Raw genomic sequence first — 23865 nt, forward strand, 5'->3', positions numbered from 1 at the left:
TCTTTCTCAGGATTGCTTTGGCTATTCGGGGTCTTTGGTGTTTCCATATGAATTTTTGAACTATTTGTTCCAATTCATTGAAGAATGTTGCTGCTAATTTGAGAGGGATTGCATCAAATCTGTATATTGCTTTGGGCAGGATGGCCATTTTGACGATATTAATTCTTCCTAGGCATGAACATGGGAGGAGTTTCCATTTATTAGTGTCTCCTTTAATTTCTCTTAAGAGTGACTTGTAGTTTTCAGAGTATAAGTCTTTCACTTCTTTGTTAGGTTTATTCCTAGGTATTTTATTCTTTCTGATGCAATTGTGAATGGAGTTGTTTTCCTGATTTCTCTTTCTATTGATTCATTGTTACTGTATAGGAAAGCTACAGATTTCTGTGTGTTAATTTTGTATCCTGCAACTTTGCTGTATTCCGATATCAGTTCTAGTAGTTTTGGAGTGGAGTCTTTAGGGTTTTTAATGTACAATATCATGTTATCTGCAAATAGTGACAGTTTAACTTCTTCTTTACCAATCTGGATTCCTTATATTTGCTTTGTCTGATTGTTGTGGCTAGCACCTCCAGTACTATGTTAAATAATAGTGTGGAGAGTGGGCATCCCTGTCTTGTTCCGATCTCAGAGGAAAAGCTTTCAGCCTCTCGCTGTTCAGTATGATGTTCACTGTGGGTTTATCATATATGGCCTTCATTATGTTGAGGTACTTGCCCTTTATTCCCATTTTGCTGAGAGTTGTTATCATGAATGGATGTTGAATTTTGTCAAATGCTTTTTCAGCATCTATGGAGATGATCATGTGGTTTTTGTCTTTCTTTTTGTTGATGTGGTGGATGATGTTGATGGATTTTCGAATGTTGTACCATCTTTGCATCCCTGGGATGAATCCCACTTGGTCATGGTGTATGATCCTTTTGATATACTGTTGAATTCTGTTTGCTAATATTTTATTTAGTATTTTTGCATCTACATTCATCAGGGATATTGGTCTGTAATTTTCTTTTTTGGTGGGGTCTTTGCCTGGTTTTGGTATTAGGGTGATGTTGGCTTCATAGAATGAGTTTGGGAGTATTCCCTGTTCTTCTGTTTTGTGGAACACTTTAAGGTGAATGGGTATTATGTCTTCTCTGTGTGTCTGATAAAATTCCGATGTAAATCCGTCCGGCCCCGGGGTTTTGTTCTTGGGCAGTTTTTTGATTACCGTTTCAATTTCTTTGCTCGTAATTGGTTTGTTTAACTTTTGTGTTTCTTCCTTGGTCAGTCTTGGGACGTTGTATTTTTCTAGGAAGTTGTTCATTTCTTCTACGTTTTCCAGCTTGTTGGCATATACGTTTTCATAGTAGTCTTTAATAATTCTTTGTATTTCTGTGGAGTCTGTCATGATTTTTCCATTCTCATTTCTGATTTTGTTGATTTGTGTTGATTCTCTTTTTCTCTTAATTATTTGGGTTAGAGGCTTATGTATTTTGTTTATTTTCCAATGAACCAGCTCTTGGTTTTTTTGATTTTTGCTATAGTTTTATTCTTCTCAATTTTGTTTATTTCTTCTCTGATCTTTATTATGTCCCTCCTTCTGCTGACTTTAGGCCTCATTTGTTCTTCTTTTTCCAGTTTTGATAATTGTGATGTTAGAGTATTCATTTGGGATTGTTCTTCCTTCTTCAAGTGTGCCTGGATTGCTATATACTTTCCTCTTAAGACTGCTTTCGCTGCGTCCCACAGAAGTTGGGGCTTTGTGTTGTTGTTGTCATGTGTTTGTATATATTCCTTGATCTCTATTTTGATTTGTTCATTGATCCATTGATTATTTAGTAGTATGTTGTTAAGCCTCCATGTGTTTGTGAGCCTTTTTGTTTTCTTTGTAGAATTTATTTCTACTTTTATACCTTTGTGGTCTGAAAAATTGGTTGGTAGAATTTCAATATTTTGAAATTTACTGAGGCTTTTTTGTGAGCTAGTATGTGGTCTATTCTGGAGAATGTTCCATGTGCACTTGAGGAGAATATGTATCCTGTTGCTTTTGCATGTAGAGTTCTATAGATGTCTATTAGGTCCATCTGTTCTAGTGTGTTGTTCAGTGCCTGTGTGTCCTTACTTATTTTCTGCCCGGTGGATGTATCCTTTGGGGTGAGTGGTGTGTTGAAGTCTCCTACAATGAATGCATTGCAGTCTATTTCCCTCTTTAGTTCTGTTAGTATTTGCTTCACATATGCTGGTGCTCCTGTATTGGGTGCATATATATTTAGAATGGTTATATCCTCTTGTTGGTCTGAGCCCTTTATCATCATGTAGTATCCTTCTTTATCTCTTGTTACTTTCTTTGTTTTGAAGTCTATTTTGTCTGATATTAGTACTCCAACCCCTGCTTTCTTCTCACTGTTGTTTGCCTGGCATATGTTTTTCCATCCCTTGGCTTTTAGTCTATGCTTGTCTTTGGATTTAAGGTGAGTTTCTTGTAAGCAGCATATAGATGGGTCTTGCTTTTTTATCCATTCTATTACTCTGTGTCTTTTGATTGGTGCATTAAGTCCATTTACATTTAGGGTGACTATGGAGAGATATGTACTTATTGCCATTGCAGGGTTTAGATTCGTGCTTACCAAAGGTTCAAGATTAGCTTCCTTAGTATCTTACTGCCTAACTTAGCTCGCTTATTGAGCTGTTATATACACTGTCTGGAGATTTCTTTCTTCTCTCCCTTCTTATTCCTCCTCCTCCCTTCTTCATATGTTGTGTGTTTTGTTCTGTGCTCTTTTTAGGAGTGCTCCCATCTAGAGCAGTCCCTGTAGGATGCCCTGTAGAGGTGGTTTGTGTGAAGCAAATTCCCTCAGCTTTTGCTTGTCTGGGAATTGTTTAATCCCGCCATCATAGTTAAATGATAGTCGTGCTGGATACAGTATCCTTGGTTCAAGGCCCTTCTGTTTCATTGCATTCAGTATATCATGCCATTCTCTTCTGGCCTGTAGGGTTTCTGTCGAGAAGTCTTATGATAGCCTGATGGGTTTTCCTTTATAGGTGACCTTTTTCTCTCTAGCTGCCTTTAAAACTCTTTCCTTGTCCTTGATCCTTGCCATTTTAATTACTATGTGTCTTGGTGTTGTCCTCCTTGGACCCTTTCTGTTGGGGGTTCTGTGTAATTCCATGGTCTGTTCGATTATTTCCTCCCCCAGTTTGGGGCAGTTTTCAGCAATTATTTCTTCAAGGAGATTTTCTATCCCTTTTCCTCTTTCTTCTTCTTCTGTTATCCCTATAATACGAATATTATTCGTTTTGGCTTGGTCACATAGTTGTCTTAGTGTTGTTTCATTCCTGGAGATTCTTTTATCTCTCTCTATGTCATCTTCTATATGTTCCTCTTCTCTGGCTTCTATTCCTTCAATGGCCTCTTGCATCTTTTCCATTCTGCTTATAAATCCTTCCAGGGATTGTTTCACTTCTGTGATCTCCTTCCTGACATCTGTGATCTCCCTCTGGACTTCATCCCATTGCTCTTGCATTTTTCTCTGTATCTCTTCCCATTGCTCTTGCATTTTTCTCTTCATCTCTGTCAGCATGTTCATGATTTTTATTTTGAATTCTTTTTCAGGAGGACTGGTTAGGTCTGTCTCCTTCTCATGTGTTGTCTCTGTGATCTTTGTCTGCCTGTAGTTTTGCCTTTTCATGGTGATAGAGATAGTTTGCAGAGCTGGTACAAGTGACTGCTGGAAGAGCTTTCCTTCTTGTTGGTTCGTGGCCTTCCTCTCCTGGGAGAATAACGACCTCTAGTGGCTTGTGCTGTGCAGCTGTGCGCAGAAAGGGCTTCTGCTTCCTGCCCACTTGCTATGGGGTTTATCTCCACTGTGAAAGTGGGCGTGGCCTGGCTGGGGCTGCTCCTCCAAAATGGTGGAGCCCCATTGGAGGGGGAGCGGCCTGAAGGCTATTTATCTCCGTAAGGGGCCTCTGTGCTCCCTGCTGCCCAGGGGGTTAGAGTGCCCAGAGATCCCCAGATTCCCTGCCTCTGGTCTAAGTGACCTGTCCTGCCCCTTTAAGACTTCAAAAAAGCACTCTCCAAACCAAAACAACAACAGCAACAATGAGAGAGGGAACAGAGAAAAAAAAAAGGATAAAACACGCAATTTTTTTTTTATTCCTCAGGCGTCGGTCCCAGGCACCCGCTCATTGGTCCTACTGCCCTGCCTCCCTAGCACCAGGGTCCCTGTCCCTTCAAGGCTTCCAAAAAGCACCCACCCACCGGTCCCACAGGGAAAAACACGCGATATTCTTTGTCCTCAGGCGCCGGTCCCAGGCACCCGCTTACCAGTCCCGCCACCTTGCCTCCGTAGCAACGGGGTCCCTGTCCCTTTAAGGTTTCCAAAAAGCACTCGCCAAAAAGAGAAGAAAAAAAAAGGGGGGGGGAAACACGCGATTTCCTCCGTCCTCAGGCGCCGGTCTCAGGCACCCGCTCACCAGTCCCGTGGGGAAAAACATGCGATGTTCTTTGTCCTCAGGTGCCAGTTCCAGGCACTTGCTCACCGGTCCCGCCACCCTGCCCCCCTAGCAATGGGGTCCCTGTCCCTTTAAGTCTTCCAAAAAGCACTCGCAAAAAAAAAAAAAAAAAAAAAAAAACCTCTCCGGTTTCTTTCCACCTGTTGGGAGCCGGGGGGAGGGGCGCTCGGGTCCCGCCGGGCCAGGGCTTGTATCTTACCCCGTTCGCAAGGTGCTGGGTTCTTGCAGGTGTGGATGTGGTCTGGATGTTGTCCTGTGTCCTGTGGTCTCTATTTTAGGAAGATTTTCCTTTGTTATATTTTCATAGCCCTATGTGTTTTTGGGAGGAGATTTTCACTGCTTTACTCACGCCGCCATCCTGGCTCCGCCTCCCCTGTATCTCTATTTTAATTTGTTCATTGATCCATTGATTTTTTAGGAGCATGTTGTTAAGCCTCCATGTGTTTGTGAGCCTTTTTGTTTTCTTTGTAGAATTCATTTCTAGTTTTATACCTTTGTGGTCTGAAAAGTTGGTGTGGTCCAAAATTTCAGTATTTTGGAATTTACTGATGCTCTTTTTGTGGGCTAGTATGTGGTCTAATTCTGGATAATGTTCCATGTGCACTTGAGAAGAATGTGTATCCTGTTGCTTTTGGATGTAGAGTTCTATAGATGTGTATTAGGTCCATCTATTCTAGTGTGTTGTTCAGTGTCTGTGTGTCCTTAGTTATTTTCTGCCTGGTGGTTCTCTCCTTTGGGTTCAGTGGTGTGTTGAAGTCTCCTAAAATAAATGCATTGCAGTCTGTTTCCCCCATTAGTTCTGTTAGTATTTGTTTCACATATGCTGGTGCTCCTGTGTTGGGTGCATATATATTTAGAATGGTTATATCCTCTTGTTGGCCTGAGCCCTTTATCATTATGTAGTGTCCTTCTTTATCTCTTGTTACTTTCTTTGTTTTGAAGTCTGTTTTGTCTGATATTAGTACTGCAAGCCCTGCTTTCTTCTGTCTGTTGTTTGCATGAAATATCTTTTTCCATCCCTTGACTTTTAGTCTGTGCATGTCTTTGGGTTTGAGGTGAGTTTCTTGTAAGCAGCTTTCTTTTTTATCCATTCTATTACTCTGTGTCTTTTGATTCGTGCATTCAGTCCATTTACATTTAGGGTGACTATTGATAGATATGTACTAATTGCCATTGCAGGCTTTACATTCGTGGTTACCAAAGGTTCAATTTTAGCCTCTTTAGTATCATACTGCCTAACTTAGCTCGCTTATTGACCTGTTATATACACTGTCTGGAGATTCTTTTCTTCTCTGCCCTCTTATTCCTCCTCCTCCCTTCTTAGTATGTTGGGTGTTTTGTTCTGTGCTCTTTTTAGGAGTGCTCCCTTCTAGAGCAGTCCCTGTAAGATGCCCTGTACAGGTGGTTTGTGGGAGGCAAATTCCCACAGCTCTTGCTTTTCTGGGAATTGTTTTATCCATCCATCATATTTACATGATAATCATGCTGGATACAGTATCCTTCGTTCAAGGCCCTTCTGTTTCATTGCATTCAATATATCATGCCATTCTCTTCTGGCGTGTAAGGTTTCTGTCGAGAAGTCTGATGATAGCCTGATAGGTTTTCCTTTATAGGTGACCTTTTTCTCTCTAGCTGCCTATAAAACTCTTTCCTTGTCCTTGATCTTTGCCATTTTAATTATTATTTGTCTTTGTGTTGTCCTCCTTGGGTCCTTTCTGTTGGGAGTTCTGTGTGTTTCCGTGGTCTGTTCGATTATTTCTTCCCCCAGCTTGGGGAAGTTTTCACCAATTATTTCTTCAAAGACACTTTCTATCCCTTTTTCTCTCTCTTCTTCTTCTGGTACCCCTATAATACGGATATTGTTCCTTTTGGATTGGTCACACTCTTCTCTTAATATTGTTTCATTCCTGGAGATCCTTTTATCTCTCTCTATGTCAGCTTCTATGCGTTCCTGTTCTCTGGTTTCTATTCCATCTATGGCCTCTTGCTTCTTTTCCATTCTGTTTATAAATCCTTTCAGAGTTTGTTTCACTTTTGTAATCTCATTCCTGGCATCCGTGATCTTCCTCCGGACTTCATCCCTTAGCTCTTGCATATTTCTCTGCATCTCCGTCAGCATGTTTATGATTTTTATTTTCAATTCTTTTTCAGGAAGACTGGTTAGGTCTGTCTCCTTCTCTTGTGTTGTCTCTGTGATCTTGGTTTGCCTGTAATTTTGCCTTTTCATGGTGATAGAAATAGTTTGCAGAGCTGGGACGAGTGACAGCTGGAAGAACTTCCCTTCTTGTTGTTTTGTGGCCTTCCTCTCCTGGAAGAACAGCGACCTCTAGTGGCTTGTGCTGGGCAGCTGCGCGCAGACAGGGCTTCTGATTCCTGCCCGGTTGCTATGGAGTTTATCTCTGCTGTTGCTGTGGGCCTGACCTGTCTCGGGCAGCTTCTCCAAAATGGTGTAGACATGTTGGAGGGGGAGCGGCCGGGAAGCTATTTATCTTCGTGAGGGGCATCCATGCTCCCTGCTGCCCAGGGGATTAGAGTGCCCAGAGATCCCCAGATTCCCTGCCTCTGAACTAAGTGTCCCGCCCTGTCCCTTTAAGACTTCCAAAAAGCACTAGCCAAAACAAAACAAAACAAAACAAAATCAAATAAATAATAATAAAAAAAAAAAGCTCTCGCTTTTCTTTGTCCTCAGGCGCCGGCCTCAGGGACCCACTCACTGGTCTTGCTGCCCTGTTTCCCTAGTATCCAGGACCCCGTTCATGCACTGTGTCTGCGCTGTGGTCCGGATGACTGGGGCTGGGTTTTCAGCAGTCCTGGGCTCCCTCTCCCTCCTGGCTTCGACTCCTCTCCTCCTGCTGGGAGTTCGGGGGAGGGGCGCTCGGGTCCTGCCGGGCTGGGGTTTGTATCTTACCCCCTTTGCTATGCGCTGGGTTCTCGCAGGTGTGGATGTGGTCTGGATGTTGTCCTGTGTCCTCTGGTCTCTATTGTAGGAAAAATTGTCTTTGTTATATTTTCATAAATATATGTGGTTTGGGGAGGAGATTTCCGCTCCTCTACTCACGCTAAAATCTTGGCTCCACCTCCCTGATTTTTTAACCCTAGTTTTTTTCTCAGTGTATCCAGTGGTCACTTTCATAGGCTTTTGCATTGGACAGAAAACCTCTTCATTCTGGGAGCCTCAGTCCCATATGCAGAACTCACCTGATGTTGGTAGGGATTGTTGTGCCCTGGTACTCTACCTGAGTCACTCCTGTGGTATCTGAGGTAGCTTGTTTAAAGTAAACTTTGATTATGATTTAGTAAATCTGGAAGGTTGAACCTATTAATTTCTCCCAAAGCCATTTGGCTTCATTTCTCTGTTCTGTAGCCAAACACTGTAATCTCATCTCTGAGTTCTCACAAGCACAAACTGTTGATCCCACAAGGATCTACGAGAGAATGTGCATGCCTCTGTGAGGCCTATCCATACTCTCAGGCCCTCTAGTCAGCACCGAGTCTTGATACATTACTGCTTGGCTTGGGGACCACAGTACACTACAGATTTTCTGGTTAAAGATACAAAGGAAGGTATTTCCATTGTCTTTCTTGGTCACCCATTCTTATACCTCTCCTACATCTGTGGCAGTTTCCTATGTCCAATTAATACCTCCTGCTGTAATTTTAGTCTGCTTCCAGTGTGACCCCAGTGGGTTGACTCTACATCCTCTTTGCATCAACCTCTCAGCAAGCTAAGTGGGCTTCTCTTTATCCCTGCATTTGGGCTTTGTACTTTAAACCACTCACTACTCATTGTCTTTCCAGAGTCCTGGAGCAGCACAAACTCAACAAGGACCAGTGGGAGGAGCGGATCCAGGTGTGGCATGAGGAGCATCGGGGTATGCTCAGGTAAGCCTGCCCTAGAAGCTGTGGGTTCCATTGTCATTGCCAGAAGAATGAGGTGGTACCACAGGGAGAAGTGGCAGAGGGCTAAGGACACAGGAGGATGTTGGAGAGAGAAGAACAGGAATGCAGATTACAGGGCAAATTAGAGATAGAAGGCAAATCAGGGCCATTATAAAGCCCTGTTTTTTTGTGAACTGGTAGCCCAAAGTGACCATAAAGAAATGGAGGGGATCTCAGGATCTCTAGGGAGCTTCTGGGCCACCAGAGGCTCATCCCCAAGAAAGAAATAGGGAAGGAGCTCTTTAAACATGGTAAACTATTTGGGGGTTGTCTAATTGGGCAATAAATCTTTCCATTTTTGCATCACCACCCCATCTGGGCACCACTAAGAATGTGCCTAAGATTCCCAGGTTAAGGGCTGCATCCTACAAGACTGCCCTCCATCCCCAACTCTAGATGCTGGTCATAAGCCCCAGGCTGTTCCCTATGCTTTTGACCTATTGGCTACAGATGGGAGTTTCCCATAACCTTCCCACTTAGGTTTGATTCATTTGCTAGAGTGGCTCACAGAAGTCAGGAAAACACATTTACCAGTTTAAGAAAGGATAGCAAAAAGGATACAAGTTTTAATAGGCAGATGAAGAGAGACATAGGGCAATGTACCAAATAAAGGGGCTTCTATCCTCCTGGAACTTGGGACCTGGCTTGCTGGCACATGGAGGAGTTCTGGTTCCCCAAGTGTAGAAGCTCTGTCTCACCAAGAAGCAGGGTCAGATGGAAGAGAGTGATGATAAGCTCTTCTCAGAGGATTTTGTGAGGCTTCATTGCATAGTCATGATTGACTAAATTCTTGGCTATAGGCTGCCCTTGGGTGGGGTCCAAAAGTCTCTCATTAGTATGATGAGCCACCCATTTCACCTTTTAAGACTGCAGTATCTTTAGGAACTGTGGATGAATGACCAAATATGTATTTCTTACAACTCATTATATTGCAGAAACTCAGACCTTAGGCTCCTGTCAGCAGGTTTTGCTTGGCAAAAGTCATGTTGTACGCTTTTCACCATCATCTGCTCACCTTCCATCCCCTTTCCCACCCATAATGACAAGATTCTTGTCAGAAGTACACAGCATGTAGGCTTTCTATCTCCCTAGGTCTAATTCACAGGGTCCCCTCTATAACCCCTTATTCTGTTGTTTAGGGAGGATGCTGTCCTGGAGTATCTGAAGATTTCCCAGGACCTGGAGATGTATGGTGTGAACTACTTCAGCATCAAGAACAAAAAAGGCTCAGAACTGTGGCTGGGGGTAGATGCTCTCGGTCTCAACATTTATGAGCAAAATGACAGGTATAACTCATAGGTCTTTTAGTTTATTTGGGCCACTCTAAATAGCACTAGGGCTCACCATGGAGTAATAAGACTATATCTCCTAGTTCCCACCTGGATAGTTCTTTTTCTGCCTAGTTTAGAGCAGCCCAGATATGACAGGATGCATAACCTCCTTCAGGCATTTACATCTTGCATTGACTAGACTTACACTGTCCACCTTGGTAGCCACTGGCCACATATAGCTATTGAACACTTGAAATGTGGGTACTCAGAATTGAGATGTGCTGTAAGTATAAACTACACATCAGCACTTTGAAGACTGAGTATGAAAAACTGAATGTAAAATGTTTCATTAGTATTTTTTAAAATACTGATTTATATCTTTAAAAGATGTGCCAGATTAAATGAACTGTTAGCATAATTAATTTCATCTATTTCTTTTTAGTTATTTTCATATGGCTTCTAGAAAATTTAAAATTACATGTGTGGGTGTCATTACATTTCTGTGGGACAGCACTGGCATAGAATCTAATTTTTAGGACTACTCCCATATGATGTTAAATGCCTTTTGGCCTATAATTGCTCTTGCTACAGCTTTATCTCATTTGGCTTATTTTTTCCCCCTTGGTCTTCCCTTGGTGAGGATGGAGATCAATAGATTACTGTTAATGTAACTTCTGAATCTTGAAGCTCATTATTTACCTTTTCTCCAAATTTTACAACCTTGGATAGAGGAGTCCCAGTTAAATAGGATTGGGGATTCTTGTGAGAGATTGTTACAAGGTCCATGTCTTAGCAAAAGTTACAGTAAAAAAGCAAGGAATAATATGTTCGTTGGAGCATTGTGCATTCTCAGTGCTGTCAACTGACCTAGTGGCATGTGATGATACTGGCTGAGCTGTCAGTGAGTCTGCCATCTTAAGGGAGAAGTTGGTGGAGGGGAAAGCAAGGCACCAATGCTCTATGTCCTTCTCATCTTGTTCTTTCCTGATATTCTTGGTCTTTATTTCTACAGACTGACTCCCAAGATAGGATTCCCCTGGAGTGAAATCAGAAACATTTCTTTCAATGACAAGAAATTTGTCATCAAACCCATTGACAAAAAAGCCCCGGTAAGTGACACCTCCCCAAGGCAAGACAGGTGCTTGGCAAAACCTGGATAATGCTGGGAACAATCCTGTCATTGTCTTTTTGTCTCCTTTCTCTGACTTTTTTTTGTGTAGGGGTGGGAACAGGAGGCAAAAATGAGCCAGGAAGTGGCCAGATGGCATCCTGTACCTGGTGCCACCCTGCTACCTGTGTCTCAGGAGCAGCATGGATGAGGGAAAGCCACAGACAGTCCAAGTGTAGCCTCTTAGCCACTTTCTTCTGCTACCAAAGGCTCTGGGGTGGAAACAGAGTGTTTCTTATCTTTTAAAGCCTTTAGGATCCAGAAAGTAGAAATTGTTTATGAACTTGATTTATATTTAATTGTGCACAAAGGACAGAGCCAGGAGAAGTTCAGATACAAAGATGATCCTGCAGACTTTCTTTTTGGTATAACTTTGCTGCTATCTTCTCAAGACTTCTCTCCAGAGCAACTGAAGAACAAGAAAGTGCTTTGGGTCCAGTCATTCCTCTAATTTGCTTGCCACACTTGACACCTACTCAGTTGCCTGCAGTTGGCAAGACTGGAAAGTTGGTGATTGGGAGTAGGATGAGGGTCTTCTCTTCTCATGTACCTTGTGTCCAGCAAGGCATAATGGCCCAGACCCTTCTCATGAGGCCTCAGCCATTGTTCTCCAGCCCTGAGCTCTCTGAACTACCTCTGCTAGCCACTTTATGTGTGTTGTCTCCTTAAACTCTCAACAACATTGTCAGGTATGTGGTGGCATACCCATTTTGTAATCAGTGAAATTGAGGTTCGGAGAGATGAAGTGATTTGCCCAAGATAACACAGCTAAAAATGGTTGAGCTGGCATTTATACATTGGTTATACAAAAAAGATATGCAAAAAAAACTTCTGGAGCTTGTGCTACTTCCAGTGCACCCCAAGCTATATGAGACAGTAGTAGTTTGGGTTCAGTGGCAGGTTAGCACATCAGCCAATGACCTTGGTCCAGTGATATTTGTAGTAATGAACTCAAACTCACTGGACTTTCTTGTGTGTGTGTGTGCGTGTGTGTGGTTTTTGTTGTTTTTGGACCTCTAAGAGAGGCCCCTGAGACTCAGCAGGATCCCTAACTAGAAGATAAAGTCAGTTCCTGTCTTTCAACTGGAATGAGAGTATTTTTAGGATGCTTTTCATAAGCAAAGGTTGAAAGAAACAGGTTTGATGGGAAGAGCACTGATTTCAGAGCCAAGATGCCTGTGTTCTAGTACTGTGTTAGCCACTAACCTGCTCTTTGACCTTGGGCAAGTCACTTCACTATTCTGATAATTAATCTTCCCATCTATAACATGAGAAAATCTTTCTAGTGCTTTTGGATTTAGCTTTTCAGAAGGCAGAAACTCACCTTCTTCTATCCCTTCAAATTGTGATCATTGGTTCCCCACCAGGACTTTGTCTTCTATGCTCCCCGGCTACGGATTAACAAGCGCATCTTGGCCCTGTGCATGGGAAATCATGAGCTGTACATGCGCCGCCGCAAGCCTGACACCATTGAGGTACAGCAGATGAAGGCACAGGCCCGGGAGGAGAAGCATCAGAAGCAAATGGAGCGGTAGGTGCTATGGAACTGGGTTATAGGGTACAGTCAGGGAAAGAAATTTAATTTTTCAAAGGTGCCAGGCCTGCTAAAGGCAGGGCATGCAGTCATCCTGGTACACAGAGAGAAAGAGAAACTGTTCAGGGATGACAGACACCCCCTCAGGCATCCCCATCTCCAGGAACTAGGAATCAGAAGCCTAGGATTTCACAGGCTCTTAGGAGGGAGGGGTGTTTCATAGCTCCCCATTGTCTATGACCCTCATGTTTTTGCTCTTCTAGGCAGACTCTTCATTGCTGTGGGCTATCTGATAATTTACAGTTGTAGTAGCAGAAGACTCCATGAGCATTTAAATCTGGATTCTATAGGGTTTTTGAGTGGAATTGGGCAAAGCTACCAGAATTTTCCTCACCAAGTCCCTGTGCACTGTAGCCCTTTGCTACTCAAAGTGCAACAAGGCTCAGCAAGCATCAGTATCAACTTGGGAACTTGTTAGAAAGGCAGAATCTGAGACTACATCAGACCAACTGATTCAGAATCTGCATAACATCCAACATGGTCAAGTCTCCAAAGAAGATATGCAAATGGCCAGCAGGCACATGAAAACATCCTTAGTCATTAGGGAAATGAAAATCGAAGCCACAGTGAGGTACCACTTCATATTCACTAATATGGTTATGATAAATAAAAACAATACCATAACTGGGGGCTGGCAAAAATGTAGAGAAATTGGAAATGTACATTGCCGGTAGGAATGTAAAATGGTTCTGCTGCTGTGGGAATAGTTTTGTGGTTCCTCAGAAAGTTAAACATAGAATTTTATCATATGATCCCACAATTCCACTTACAGATATATACTCAAAAGAATTGAAAACGGGTGTCCAAACAAGCCATGTGTAGACGTGTTTATAACAGTGCAGAGCCAAGAGGTGGAAACAGCCCAAGTGTCCACCAATGGATGACTTGATAAACAAATTGTATAGTCCTATAGTGGAATGTTATTTAGCCATAAAAAGGAACCAAGCAAAGTGGAACCTCTAAAACATTGTGCTAAGTGAAGGAAACCGGACACAAAATTTCACATACTGTATGATTCCATTTATATGAAGTATCCAGAATAGGTAAATACATAGATACAGAATGCAAATAGGTGGTTGATGGGGGCTGGTAGAGATGGGAAAAACTGCTTAATGGGTATGGAGTTTTACTTTGGAGTGATGAAAATGTTTTAGAACTAGATAGGGATGGTTTTTTTTTTATTAAGTTTTATTTTATTTTATTTTATTTTATTTTTATTTTTATTTTTTTTGAACGGGCGTCTCTCATATTTATTGATCAAATGGTTGTTAAAATTCTGTATAGGGGACTCAATGCACAGTCATTAATCAACCCCAAGCCTCTTTCTCAACAGTCTCCAATCTTCTGAAGCATACCGAACAAGTTCTTACATGGTGAACAAGTTCTTACATAATGATTAAGTTTTTACATGGTGAACAGTGCAAAGGCAGTCATATCACAGAAACTTTCAGTTTTGATCACGCATCAAAAGAACTATAAACAATCAAGTCAGATATGATTATTCATTTGATTTTTATACTTGATTTATATGTGAATCCCACATTTCTCCCTTATTATTATTATTATTATTATTTTAATAAAATGCTGAAGTGGTAGGTAGATGCAAGATAAAGGTAGAAAACTTAATTTTAGTGCTGTAAGAGGGCAAATGTAGATGATCAGGTGTGTGCCTATAGACTAAGTATTAATCCAAGCTAGACAAGGGCAACAAAACATCCACGGATGCAGAAGATTTCGCTCAAAACAGGAGGGGTGAGGTTCTAAGCCTCCCCTCTGTTGATCCCCAATTTCTCTCCTGATGGCCCCCCTGCGACTGTGCCTGTATTAGGTTGTTCCTCCCTTGAGGAATCTTACCCATCTCTGGCTAACCAGTCATCTTCCGGGGCCATACAGGGAAATGTAAAGTTGGTAAGTTCGAGAGAAGCAATATTGTTTGAAAAGGTTAGCTTTTTACTTCTTTGCAGATTTATGCCCTGTAGCTTCCATGCCCAGCATTTGTCTTGAGGTATCTTTAACACTTGGAAGAATTATGATACTCAGTAATTTTCGATATGAGACACAAATTCTACTAAAGGGTTGTAATTAGGAAGGAAGAAGAAAAGCTATAGAAGTAGCAGATGGAAGAAAACATGGGAAGTTTGATTATTTCTTTGACATATCTTCTTGTAGAGTAACATAAGCATGTATAGGTTTTAAACTACTAATTAAATTGTGCACACACATTAACATAATAGGAATACAGCTACATAACAAAAGCAGACCTACAATTACCAGCCATATCCAATGAAACCAAGAAAACCAGTTAGGTACCCTAGGCATTTGTGAAAACTTATCAATGATATGATGTATATTGTCTAACTGAATTTGAATAGTTTGAGAAAAATCGGACAAAGTAAAACAACCCATTCCTGGGAACTGTTCACATCCCATATGTTCTTTTAACAGTAGATAGTCTATAGTTGCACGATTTTGGAGCACTGCAACTTGCACTTCTCCTAATTCTTGGTTGAGTTCCGACAGTATAAATCTAGTCAAATTTGTTGTTTTACTGTATGCACAGGCCAGCTTAGATATCTCCTTCTTCATTCCAATGGCAAGTCCAGGAACCGGTGGGATGAATGCAGCTACAACTGCAGCAGCGCCAGGATCTTTGTTGAAGTTTTTTGATGTTCATCTTCTGGAATGACTCTTCCAGAGGATGTTAATGTTGGAAGTTCTTCATCATATCATATCTTAATTCGTTTTCTGTGTAGCCAAATTAGGCTTTGATCCTCTATATAAACACAAACAAACCCTTTGCCCACACTTTGATATGACCTTTATACCATTGTGAAGAACCTATTGGAGATCACCACACAGGAACTCCTTTTTTTTTTTAAGAGAAAGGAACATTATCAGAAAAATGTACTTCCATAGCTGATCATCATGGTTTTTGTACAACATTGTGAATGTACTAAATGCTACTGAATTGTTAACTTTAAAATGGTCAGTTTTACATTATGTGATGTTCACCTCAATAAGTTATTTAAAAAATAGGGTCCCAATATATGTTAAGGTTTGAGAGCAGTGTTCTAGTAGGTACTCTGTCATAAAGAATTTGGAACCTCAGGAAGCTTCCAGTCATGTATGAGAGGTTAGACACTGAGGTTCACATTTATTCAGAAAAAAATTTCCTGAGATTGGGGGCAGTTAATACAGGTGGATCTGGCAGGAACCTGTCCTCAAGGACCTCATAGTCTAGTGGGGGAAAGAAGTATATACGTAACTGTTTAAGCTACAATTGCTGTGTCATTTCATTCACTCAGTAAGTACTGAGCAGTGAAAAAAAAGACAGACAAAAATCCCTGCTCTCATGAAGCTGTAATTCTAGTAGGAAGAGACAGACAGAACAAAGAAGCAACTTAAGTAGAATGTGGGATGGTCAGAAGTGCTATGGATAAAAATAGCAGGAGGAATGGAGAGAGGATAGATAGGCCAAGTATTCTGAGGGCTCAGAGACAAGAAAGACATCTAGCCAAGAAAGAAAATAAAGCCTCCTAGAAGAGATGTTGGGGCAAGAAAAAGCAAATGTATATTCTATATTTGCAACACATTCTGGAAAAAAGTAACCTAGAGCTGGGCTTCAGAGGGCAGGTAGAGTTAAGCCTGAGGACTGATGCCTTAGTCATAGAGATCACCATGCTTTAAAGCACAGTATCCCAGCACAGAGCCAAAACTTGTCCCCCTTTAACTTCATAAGTTCTACAGGGAAGTACTTAATTAGGCCATTTTACACATAGGGGTACTGAGAGCAAGAGCAAAAAGGTGACATAACAAAGTTTACTCACATTACCTTCATGTTAATGGCAGAGCCAGATGTCCAGGTTGGGTCTCCTGACTCTGGGGTAAACTGACAGGGCCCTGATTGTACTGGCCTGTGTGGGGCTATGATGTGAGGGCAAGGATGTGGAGATAAGGTAGAGTGGTCCCAACACACAATGCCTGAGTGTTTTAGAAGGGTAGAGACTGGGAGTCTAATGCCAGAGAGCCTTGGGGATTCCAAGGCTTCCGTGTGGCTGTGCTATCCTATTCCATCCCTTTCTCCTTTCCTAGTGCTCTGCTAGAAAATGAGAAGAAGAAGCGTGAGATGGCAGAAAAGGAGAAGGAGAAGATTGAACGGGAGAAGGAGGAACTGATGGAGAAACTGAAGCAGATTGAAGAACAGACTAAGAAGGCTCAGCAAGGTGAGTCTTTGAGCCATCTTTGAGATTGAGTTTTCTCAGAGCCTGACTTGTTGGAGATGGAGACCCTTCTGCCCGAACTGCAAATGTAGGCCATATAATCCAGATGTGGCTACTGATAGATGAAGAATGGGCAAGAGGAAGAGGGCCCAAAGATTTCTTCCAGCTGTGCTCTGGAGTGAAGCATTTCCAGGAAAGAAGATAGGAGTCCCTTCTTCATCTCTGCACTCTTCATTGCATTTTCCCCTCCTTCTCTTGGTAGAGCTGGAAGAACAGACCCGCAGAGCCCTGGAACTTGAACAGGAACGGAAACGTGCCCAGAGTGAGGCTGAAAAACTGGCCAAAGAGCGTCAAGAAGCTGAAGAGGCCAAAGAGGCCCTTTTGCAGGCCTCCCGAAACCAGAAGAAGACTCAGGAACAGCTGGTAAAGCTATAAAACGGGCTGGGATTATGAGACCTGAATTTCCTCCCCTGTCTGCCTGCCTATTCACAGCTGCCTCTGCCTTCAGTGTATGCCTCATTCAGAAGTAAGCTGATAAGTCACTAGTGTAGCCCAGGAACGTTTGCAAACAGGCTTTCCTAACCCTTTTCTGTAGTTTCTTAGCCCTTGGGGATCTGAGCTGATGACCTGACAAAGAAAAGGAAGGGAATACACTTGATTGACTACCTGCTGTGTGTTACAAGCTATCTTAGCAACTTTTCCCTTTCCCTTACTTTCTTATTTCTTCTTCCCAGTAACCAAATGGGGTTAATCCATATGGGATAATATACCCAGTTAAGGAAATTAGGGTTCAGAGAGGTTTAAGAGATTTGCCAAAGGTCACCCAGTTGTGGCTGAGTAAGGATAAGAAACCATTTTTGCCTCTCTGAACCAGTTTACTTCCTAAAATCATATGTAAAACTATGTGTCTATGCATTTTTCAGGGGTGCAGGGTGAGCATCTATATTTGCATCACAATTTCCAAGGGTTCTGTGACACAGAAGTTAAGAGCCTGTGGTCCAAGTTTCTTGACCTGTGTCCTTCCCCTGTACTGTTTGGAGGGTTGTGCAGGGAAGCAAGACCTAATTCTCAGGGGGAAGCTTTACCCAAAATGTTAAGTGTATGCATAAGCTTTTTTTCCTCTTGCTCAGATCACCTTGTGACCCTTGAGTGTCCTTTCCATACTTGTCCTGGGAAGAGTCTTAATTGAGCCCTGAGATTCTAGGATAATGGGAGGTGTCTTACACTTCAGGCAGTGACACAGTCATCTTCAAAGCTTTACTTTGAAGTCCTTAGCTGTGCAGTGGGCAGTAATGAGAAAGAAAAGGGGAGAGAAAGAGGAGATGGGAAAGGGAGGGAGGGTTATGTGAGGAAGAGATAGAAATTTGTTTTCAGGAAGTCTATAGTCTAGCTGGGAAGCTCTGACTTAGAAGGAAATGGTTCTGAGTTAATAGGGTACTATGGTAGATCTGAGGATAGGAATGGCCCTCTGTGCTTTCTGAATGAGTTGTGGTAAAAAGAGCCTCTAGGATAGCAAGCAGGTGGAGCAGCATGCTCTCCCTATTGCTTCCCCAGGGGAACTGGGGTCCCTGAGGACCAGAAGACTCAGACTCACAAGCTTCCAATATATCCATAGGCCTTGGAAATGGCAGAGCTGACAGCTCGTATCTCCCAGTTGGAGATGGCCCGACAGAAGAAGGAGAGTGAAGCTGTGGAATGGCAGCAGAAGGTAAGACACAGTGCCCATAGCAATGCATCATGGGAAGTGATGCCACATGCATAGGTTCTAGTTTCTTAAATTCCTTAGGTTGGGGTTCCATACCCCTTCTATCCTTCCTTGACAGTGGACATCATAGGAGAAGGAGCTCAAGGCTTTATTTCTCAGATACTTACCAGAATTCTCCATTACCCCAGGGAAACTGGTACAGTTGCTCCTATTGTACAGCTAAGGAAACTAAGATTCAGGCAGTTGAAGAGACTTGGCTTACCTGGTACCTCCTAGTGAGCCATTCTAGGCATGTGTAGGATGCTGCAAGTTATCCTGGTCTGACTATTGGTCCTTCTCTCCTTCTGTTACTGGACAGGCTCAGATGGTACAAGAAGACTTGGAGAAGACCCGTGCTGAGCTGAAGACTGCTATGAGTACACCTCATGTGGCAGAGCCTGCCGAGAATGAGCAAGATGAGCAGGATGAGAATGGGGCAGAGGCCAGTGCTGACCTACGGTCTGATGCCATGGCCAAGGACCGCAGTGAGGAGGAACGCACCACTGAGGCAGAGAAAAATGAGCGTGTGCAGAAGCACCTGAAGGTATCCAGGCAGGACCAACAGGGAGACCATGTACTTTGACTTAGTAGCCCTTGGCCTTCCCTGGCTTATCATGGGGGTTAGGTAGAGGAGCCTGTCTCAGTGCTATATGAGAACCTGAGCCTTTCTCAACTGAGAGGTTAAAAGGTAGGCCTTCTCAGTTATTAAACAGACTCTGGGCTACCTTTTCCCTTTCTCTGCTCCATCCTCCTCCCGTATTCCATTGACCTCATACTCAGAAAATACTTAGCTGACCTGATTCCTACCTGAATCTTTCACACATTGTTTTACTCTCAGGGAATACCTGTCATTGATTCCCTGAGCTTGTGTTTTTTGTTTTATTCTTGCCACACTATAGTCCTAACAGGGCTGGAAATGGGTCTCAAAAAAGTGTATGCATGTAGTAAGGTGGGTGGAGAGAGAATGGGCTGGTTGAGGAACAGAGAGAGAGGGAGGGAGGGAATACATGTGGTTAAATAAGGGGAGGTAAAATGAGGAGGAAGCTATTAACTCCTCTTCCCCTTGCACCCTCACAGGCCCTCACTTCAGAGCTGGCTAATGCCCGTGATGAGTCCAAGAAGACTGCCAATGACATGATCCATGCTGAGAACATGAGACTGGGCCGAGACAAATACAAGACCCTGCGCCAGATCCGGCAGGGCAACACCAAGCAGCGCATTGATGAGTTTGAGTCCATGTAATGGACACTCAGCCTCTAGGGACCCCTCCTCTCTTCTTCCTTTCCCACATAGTCCTACACTCTTGCCTAACTCACACTGTGCTGGAGCCACTAACTAGAACAGCCCTGGAGTCATGCTAAGCATTCAGTTCAGCCATGAGACCAAACCTAGCTCTCAGCCCTCACTCACAACTCTGGGCAGAGAGATGTGACCCACTATGGTGCCCGTGGGACCCTGCTTCTATGTCCCATCCAATCTAGCTTCCTTAGAAGAGACCACTTCCCCAGCTGAGAGGCACCTTCTGACTTGATTTGGGAAGCAATCCCCACATTTACTGTGCTGCAGGAGTCAAGTGTGGAGTAAGCTGAAAACTAGCTCATCCTTGCCCCATCACCACCTTCCTCTTCAGGGTCCTGTGATTTTCAGAATTGGAGTGTTTGTCACAGGACTTAGAGAAGGAGGCAGAGCCCTGGCTATATGCTCTAAGATGTTAACTGACCTAGGATTAGGCCTCCCAATGCTCATTCCTTCTAGACCTATTTAGGCTTTGTAATGATTGGGTTCTTTTTTTTAAAAAAGATGCTCTGTCATACTTCTCTCTACCTCCCATATTGTGCCTGTTATAAACTCAGTCCCAGTAAGCCTTGTCCCTAAGTTCAGTGACTTAGTTTTTCTCCTGGGTAAGGTGGGGGTAGACAGTGCCTGTACAATGTTTCATCAACAGTCTAGAAGGCTATTGGCAATTCACTTCAAGCAACTGTGACACAGTGATTTTCAAAGCTGTGTTCTTCCCCTGTATTGTCCTGCCTCAATATCTTATGGGAGCCTAGGCTTAAGTGACCTCAGTGGGAAGAGGTTATCTCTTAGTATTCTGGGTTCTTCATACCTTCTTGGGATCTGTCCCTCCCCAGTTCAATCCCCACATCCCCTCCAGCTAGAACAGTAAGGATGGTTATCCAAAAACCCAGCCAGCCCCATCCAGGACTTTTGTCAAAGGAAGGAATTGTTGACACCTGGATTCAGCATTTTCCCTGCCAGGGGTCCCAGGCCACTTCTTCTAACAGTTACTTGGGTCATAGCTCCTGCTTCAGGGCCATCCAGGTCTTGGTATGGTGAGGCTTGGAGTTGATGCCAGTTGGCTCAAATGGTGAGTGGGTGGAAGAAGCTAAGTGTACTGACAAGAGGGAGGCCTGGATGCCACAGTTTGCTTAACTCCTTCAAGGGTTAATTCCTGTAACCACCCTCCAAGATGGTGGCTGGGTGCTGACTGTGTTTGACAAACCTCTAATCTAGGTCCTGCCACCATCTGTGCCATTCCTTGGAACTGTAAACCAGAGAACTGTTGGGGCCTCTGACCTGGTCTCTTCCACACCCTGACCCAGGAGCATCTTCTTCCTCTTCTCTGTCTCATGTGTGCTCTTTTTCTTTCTACCAGTATTATGTATCTTAGTGGCATCTATCTCAATATTGATTTCTATGTTTCTTGCTAACGTACCCTTAGAAGATATTAGTCTTAGGGCGGGATCATTTTGGCTTAATTCCTTTACCACCCCCATACCTGGGAAGCATATACTATATTATAAAAGAATACTTTGCCAGAAACAATGTAAGAAGCTTTCAGTGTTAGTGATGTCATCTGTCATTATAGGTCATAAAATCCATTCTTAAAGTGCTTGGTATTTGGTTTTATTGTTTTCTTTCTTTCTTTCTTTTTTTTTTTGCCTTCTCTCCAGAGTTCAGTCCCCAAGGGGTCATACTGTCCCTCCATGCACATCCCTCCATGCACTGCCTCTAGCCCAGAGCCCATGGCTTTGATCTTCCTCCACCCCCACCCCCACAATCCCTCACATGACCTTGGGGAGGCTTATGTGCATTGCTGTGAAATGTATTGACACTCTCTTGCTAATATGCCTTATATTAGTTAAATTCAAACCTGGAATTGTGGGGCAATCTAGATACCTTAAGGACAGTAACCCACCCCCAGGGAGTCTCAGGAGAAAGGTTAGATTTTGTATTCAGGTTTTTGTGTATGTGTATTTTTGATTTTTAAAAATTGTATTTGGAGGGGTTTATGCTCAACCCATGTTCAGTTTCAATGCCAATAAAATTTAGGAAGACTTCACTGTGACTTGATCTTTCTTTTGTGGTAGCCAGAAGATACTTCACTGTAATTTGCACTCTATAGACCACTTTCTGATGGTCTCATTTCATCCACACTTCAGTCCTATGGGGAGTGGATATGACTTCATTTTATAAAAGAGGGAATGGACTTGAAAAAGTAGAATAACTGCCAGAGGGTACAGGAACTGTTTGATTTAATGGCTTATGCCCTTCCCTTAGCTCCAGGCTGACTTTTCCAGTATAGGTGAGTCCTGCATTGACTGTGTGAGGCTCCTGGACTTGCTTGGCATTGGGACTTCAGAGTTACTTGTGATGGGTGGTTTGTATTTCTGGACTCTTCTTGGGTACACATGCTCTCCAGCTTGTCTACCTCCTTATACCTCACTTAATGCAGTGCCAAGGACAGAGAAATTACTTTAATCCCTGTTGTAAAAGTTGGTGGGGAGTGGAGTGTGAAGTGAAGATGGAGAGTATGTATGTGTTATGTACAAAAGCTGTTGAGCAGTAACTTACAGTTTATAAAGCATGTCAGATTTGCAGCCATGATACAGTTATCCCAATTTTGTAGATGTGGAAACAGACCCAGACCCAGATAAACCTTCCAGGCTGTCTTGAACCTGGAACACTGTCTGACTTACCAGTTCTATTTTGGTGAGCCAATACTTGTAAGGAAAAGTAAGTGATACAGTCTGTGAGCAACTAAACAAATGAACAAACACAACAGAATACACTTGGTTGTCATAAGGGAAGGAGGTTGGGGGATGGCCTAAATATGAAAGGGTTAAAGAGGTACCAACTTCCAATTACAAAGTAATAATGGGGATGAAAGTGTAGCAGATAAAGTAATAGTCAATGATGTAATATCTTTGTGTGATGATAGATGGTAACTACACTTAATGTGATGAACTTTTAGTAATGTATATAATTGTAGAATTACTATGTTGTACACCTGAAACCATTATTATATTGTCTCTCAAATATACTAAAATAAAAACAGAAACAAATCCTTACTGCTGTAACCCTTTGAGGCGGTGGCTCCCAAACTTTACTGCATATTAGAATCTTAGATTCCAAAGCCCAGACCACATCCTCAGATCATATTTTAATTTAATAGTGGGACATAGGCTTCAGTGTGTGTGACGATTCCAATGTGTAAATTTTGGAGCCTCTGTTCTGAAGATATATAATGAATTTGTCCAATGTTACAGAAATTGAAAGTAGTAGAACCAGGACATCAGCACAGGCCATCTACTAAATGAGCCTGTGCTCTGAACCACTACTCTGTACCTTCTTCTTACTATTCTCACCAGGGTCCAGGGGAGAACAGACCTGTCCTTGAAAGAGAAGATACTTGTACAGCTTCCATTCTAAAGTAGCAAATAGAATTCTAGGGCCCTAAAACATCAGTGTACAAGGGGTAACCTTAGAAGTTTCTGTTAATGATCATCACAAATGTTGTCTTGGGAATTGAAGGAACTTGGGTCCCCTGCACTTCCAGCCAGGGGCTGTCTGCTTTTGTATGCTTTGTATGTTGGGCTATGCATATTTGTTTTAAAAAGGGAAGACAGGTGGACTAATTCTTCCAGGAAGATGGATGTGGTATGCAGGATAATGGCTATCCCCAAAATGTCAAATGTTCTAATCCACGGAGCCAATAAATATATTAACCTTACATGGCAAAAGGGACTTGGGGTTGTGATTAAGTTAAGGATTTTAAGAGAGGAAGATGATGCTGGATTATCCAGGTAGACCCACTGTAATCACAAGGGTGTTAAAAAGATCAAAGAAGGTCAGAGTCAGCTGCTGGCTTTGAAGATGGAAGAAGGGGCCACACAAGCTGAGGAATGCAAGCAGCCCTACAACCTGGGAGGACAAGAAATTGGATTCTCCTCTAGGACCTCTACACGGAATGTAGCTGTACTGACACTTTGGTTTTAAGCCCAATGAAACCCATTTTGTACTTATAACTTCTAGAACTGTGAGGTAGTAAGTTTGTCTTGCTTTAAGCCAGTATAAGTATAAATGATAAGCCATTTATCAAAATTCTCCATTTTTGAAATGACAGTGTTATAGAAATGGAGAACAGAACAGGTTGTCAG

General features: G+C 42.6%; 1 protein-coding gene across 1 annotated transcript in view; it reads left to right on the forward strand.

Annotated features, from left to right (window-relative positions):
* The window catches only part of MSN (moesin), an 87514-nt gene extending 65747 nt beyond the window's left edge, over positions 1-21767 (forward strand). The window contains exons 5-13 of the mRNA XM_037017101.2: positions 8287-8370; positions 9567-9713; positions 10711-10807; positions 12234-12397; positions 16553-16683; positions 16943-17103; positions 18296-18388; positions 18744-18968; positions 19502-21767. Of these exons, the coding sequence (XP_036872996.1) occupies positions 8287-8370; positions 9567-9713; positions 10711-10807; positions 12234-12397; positions 16553-16683; positions 16943-17103; positions 18296-18388; positions 18744-18968; positions 19502-19666 (1267 nt within the window). The 3' untranslated portion in view covers positions 19667-21767. The remainder of the gene's footprint in view (positions 1-8286; positions 8371-9566; positions 9714-10710; positions 10808-12233; positions 12398-16552; positions 16684-16942; positions 17104-18295; positions 18389-18743; positions 18969-19501) is intronic.
* Positions 21768-23865: the final 2098 nt, after the last annotated feature.

This window comes from Manis javanica, chromosome X (genome assembly GCF_040802235.1).
Source record: "Manis javanica isolate MJ-LG chromosome X, MJ_LKY, whole genome shotgun sequence".
Taxonomy (NCBI): Eukaryota; Metazoa; Chordata; class Mammalia; order Pholidota; family Manidae; genus Manis; species Manis javanica.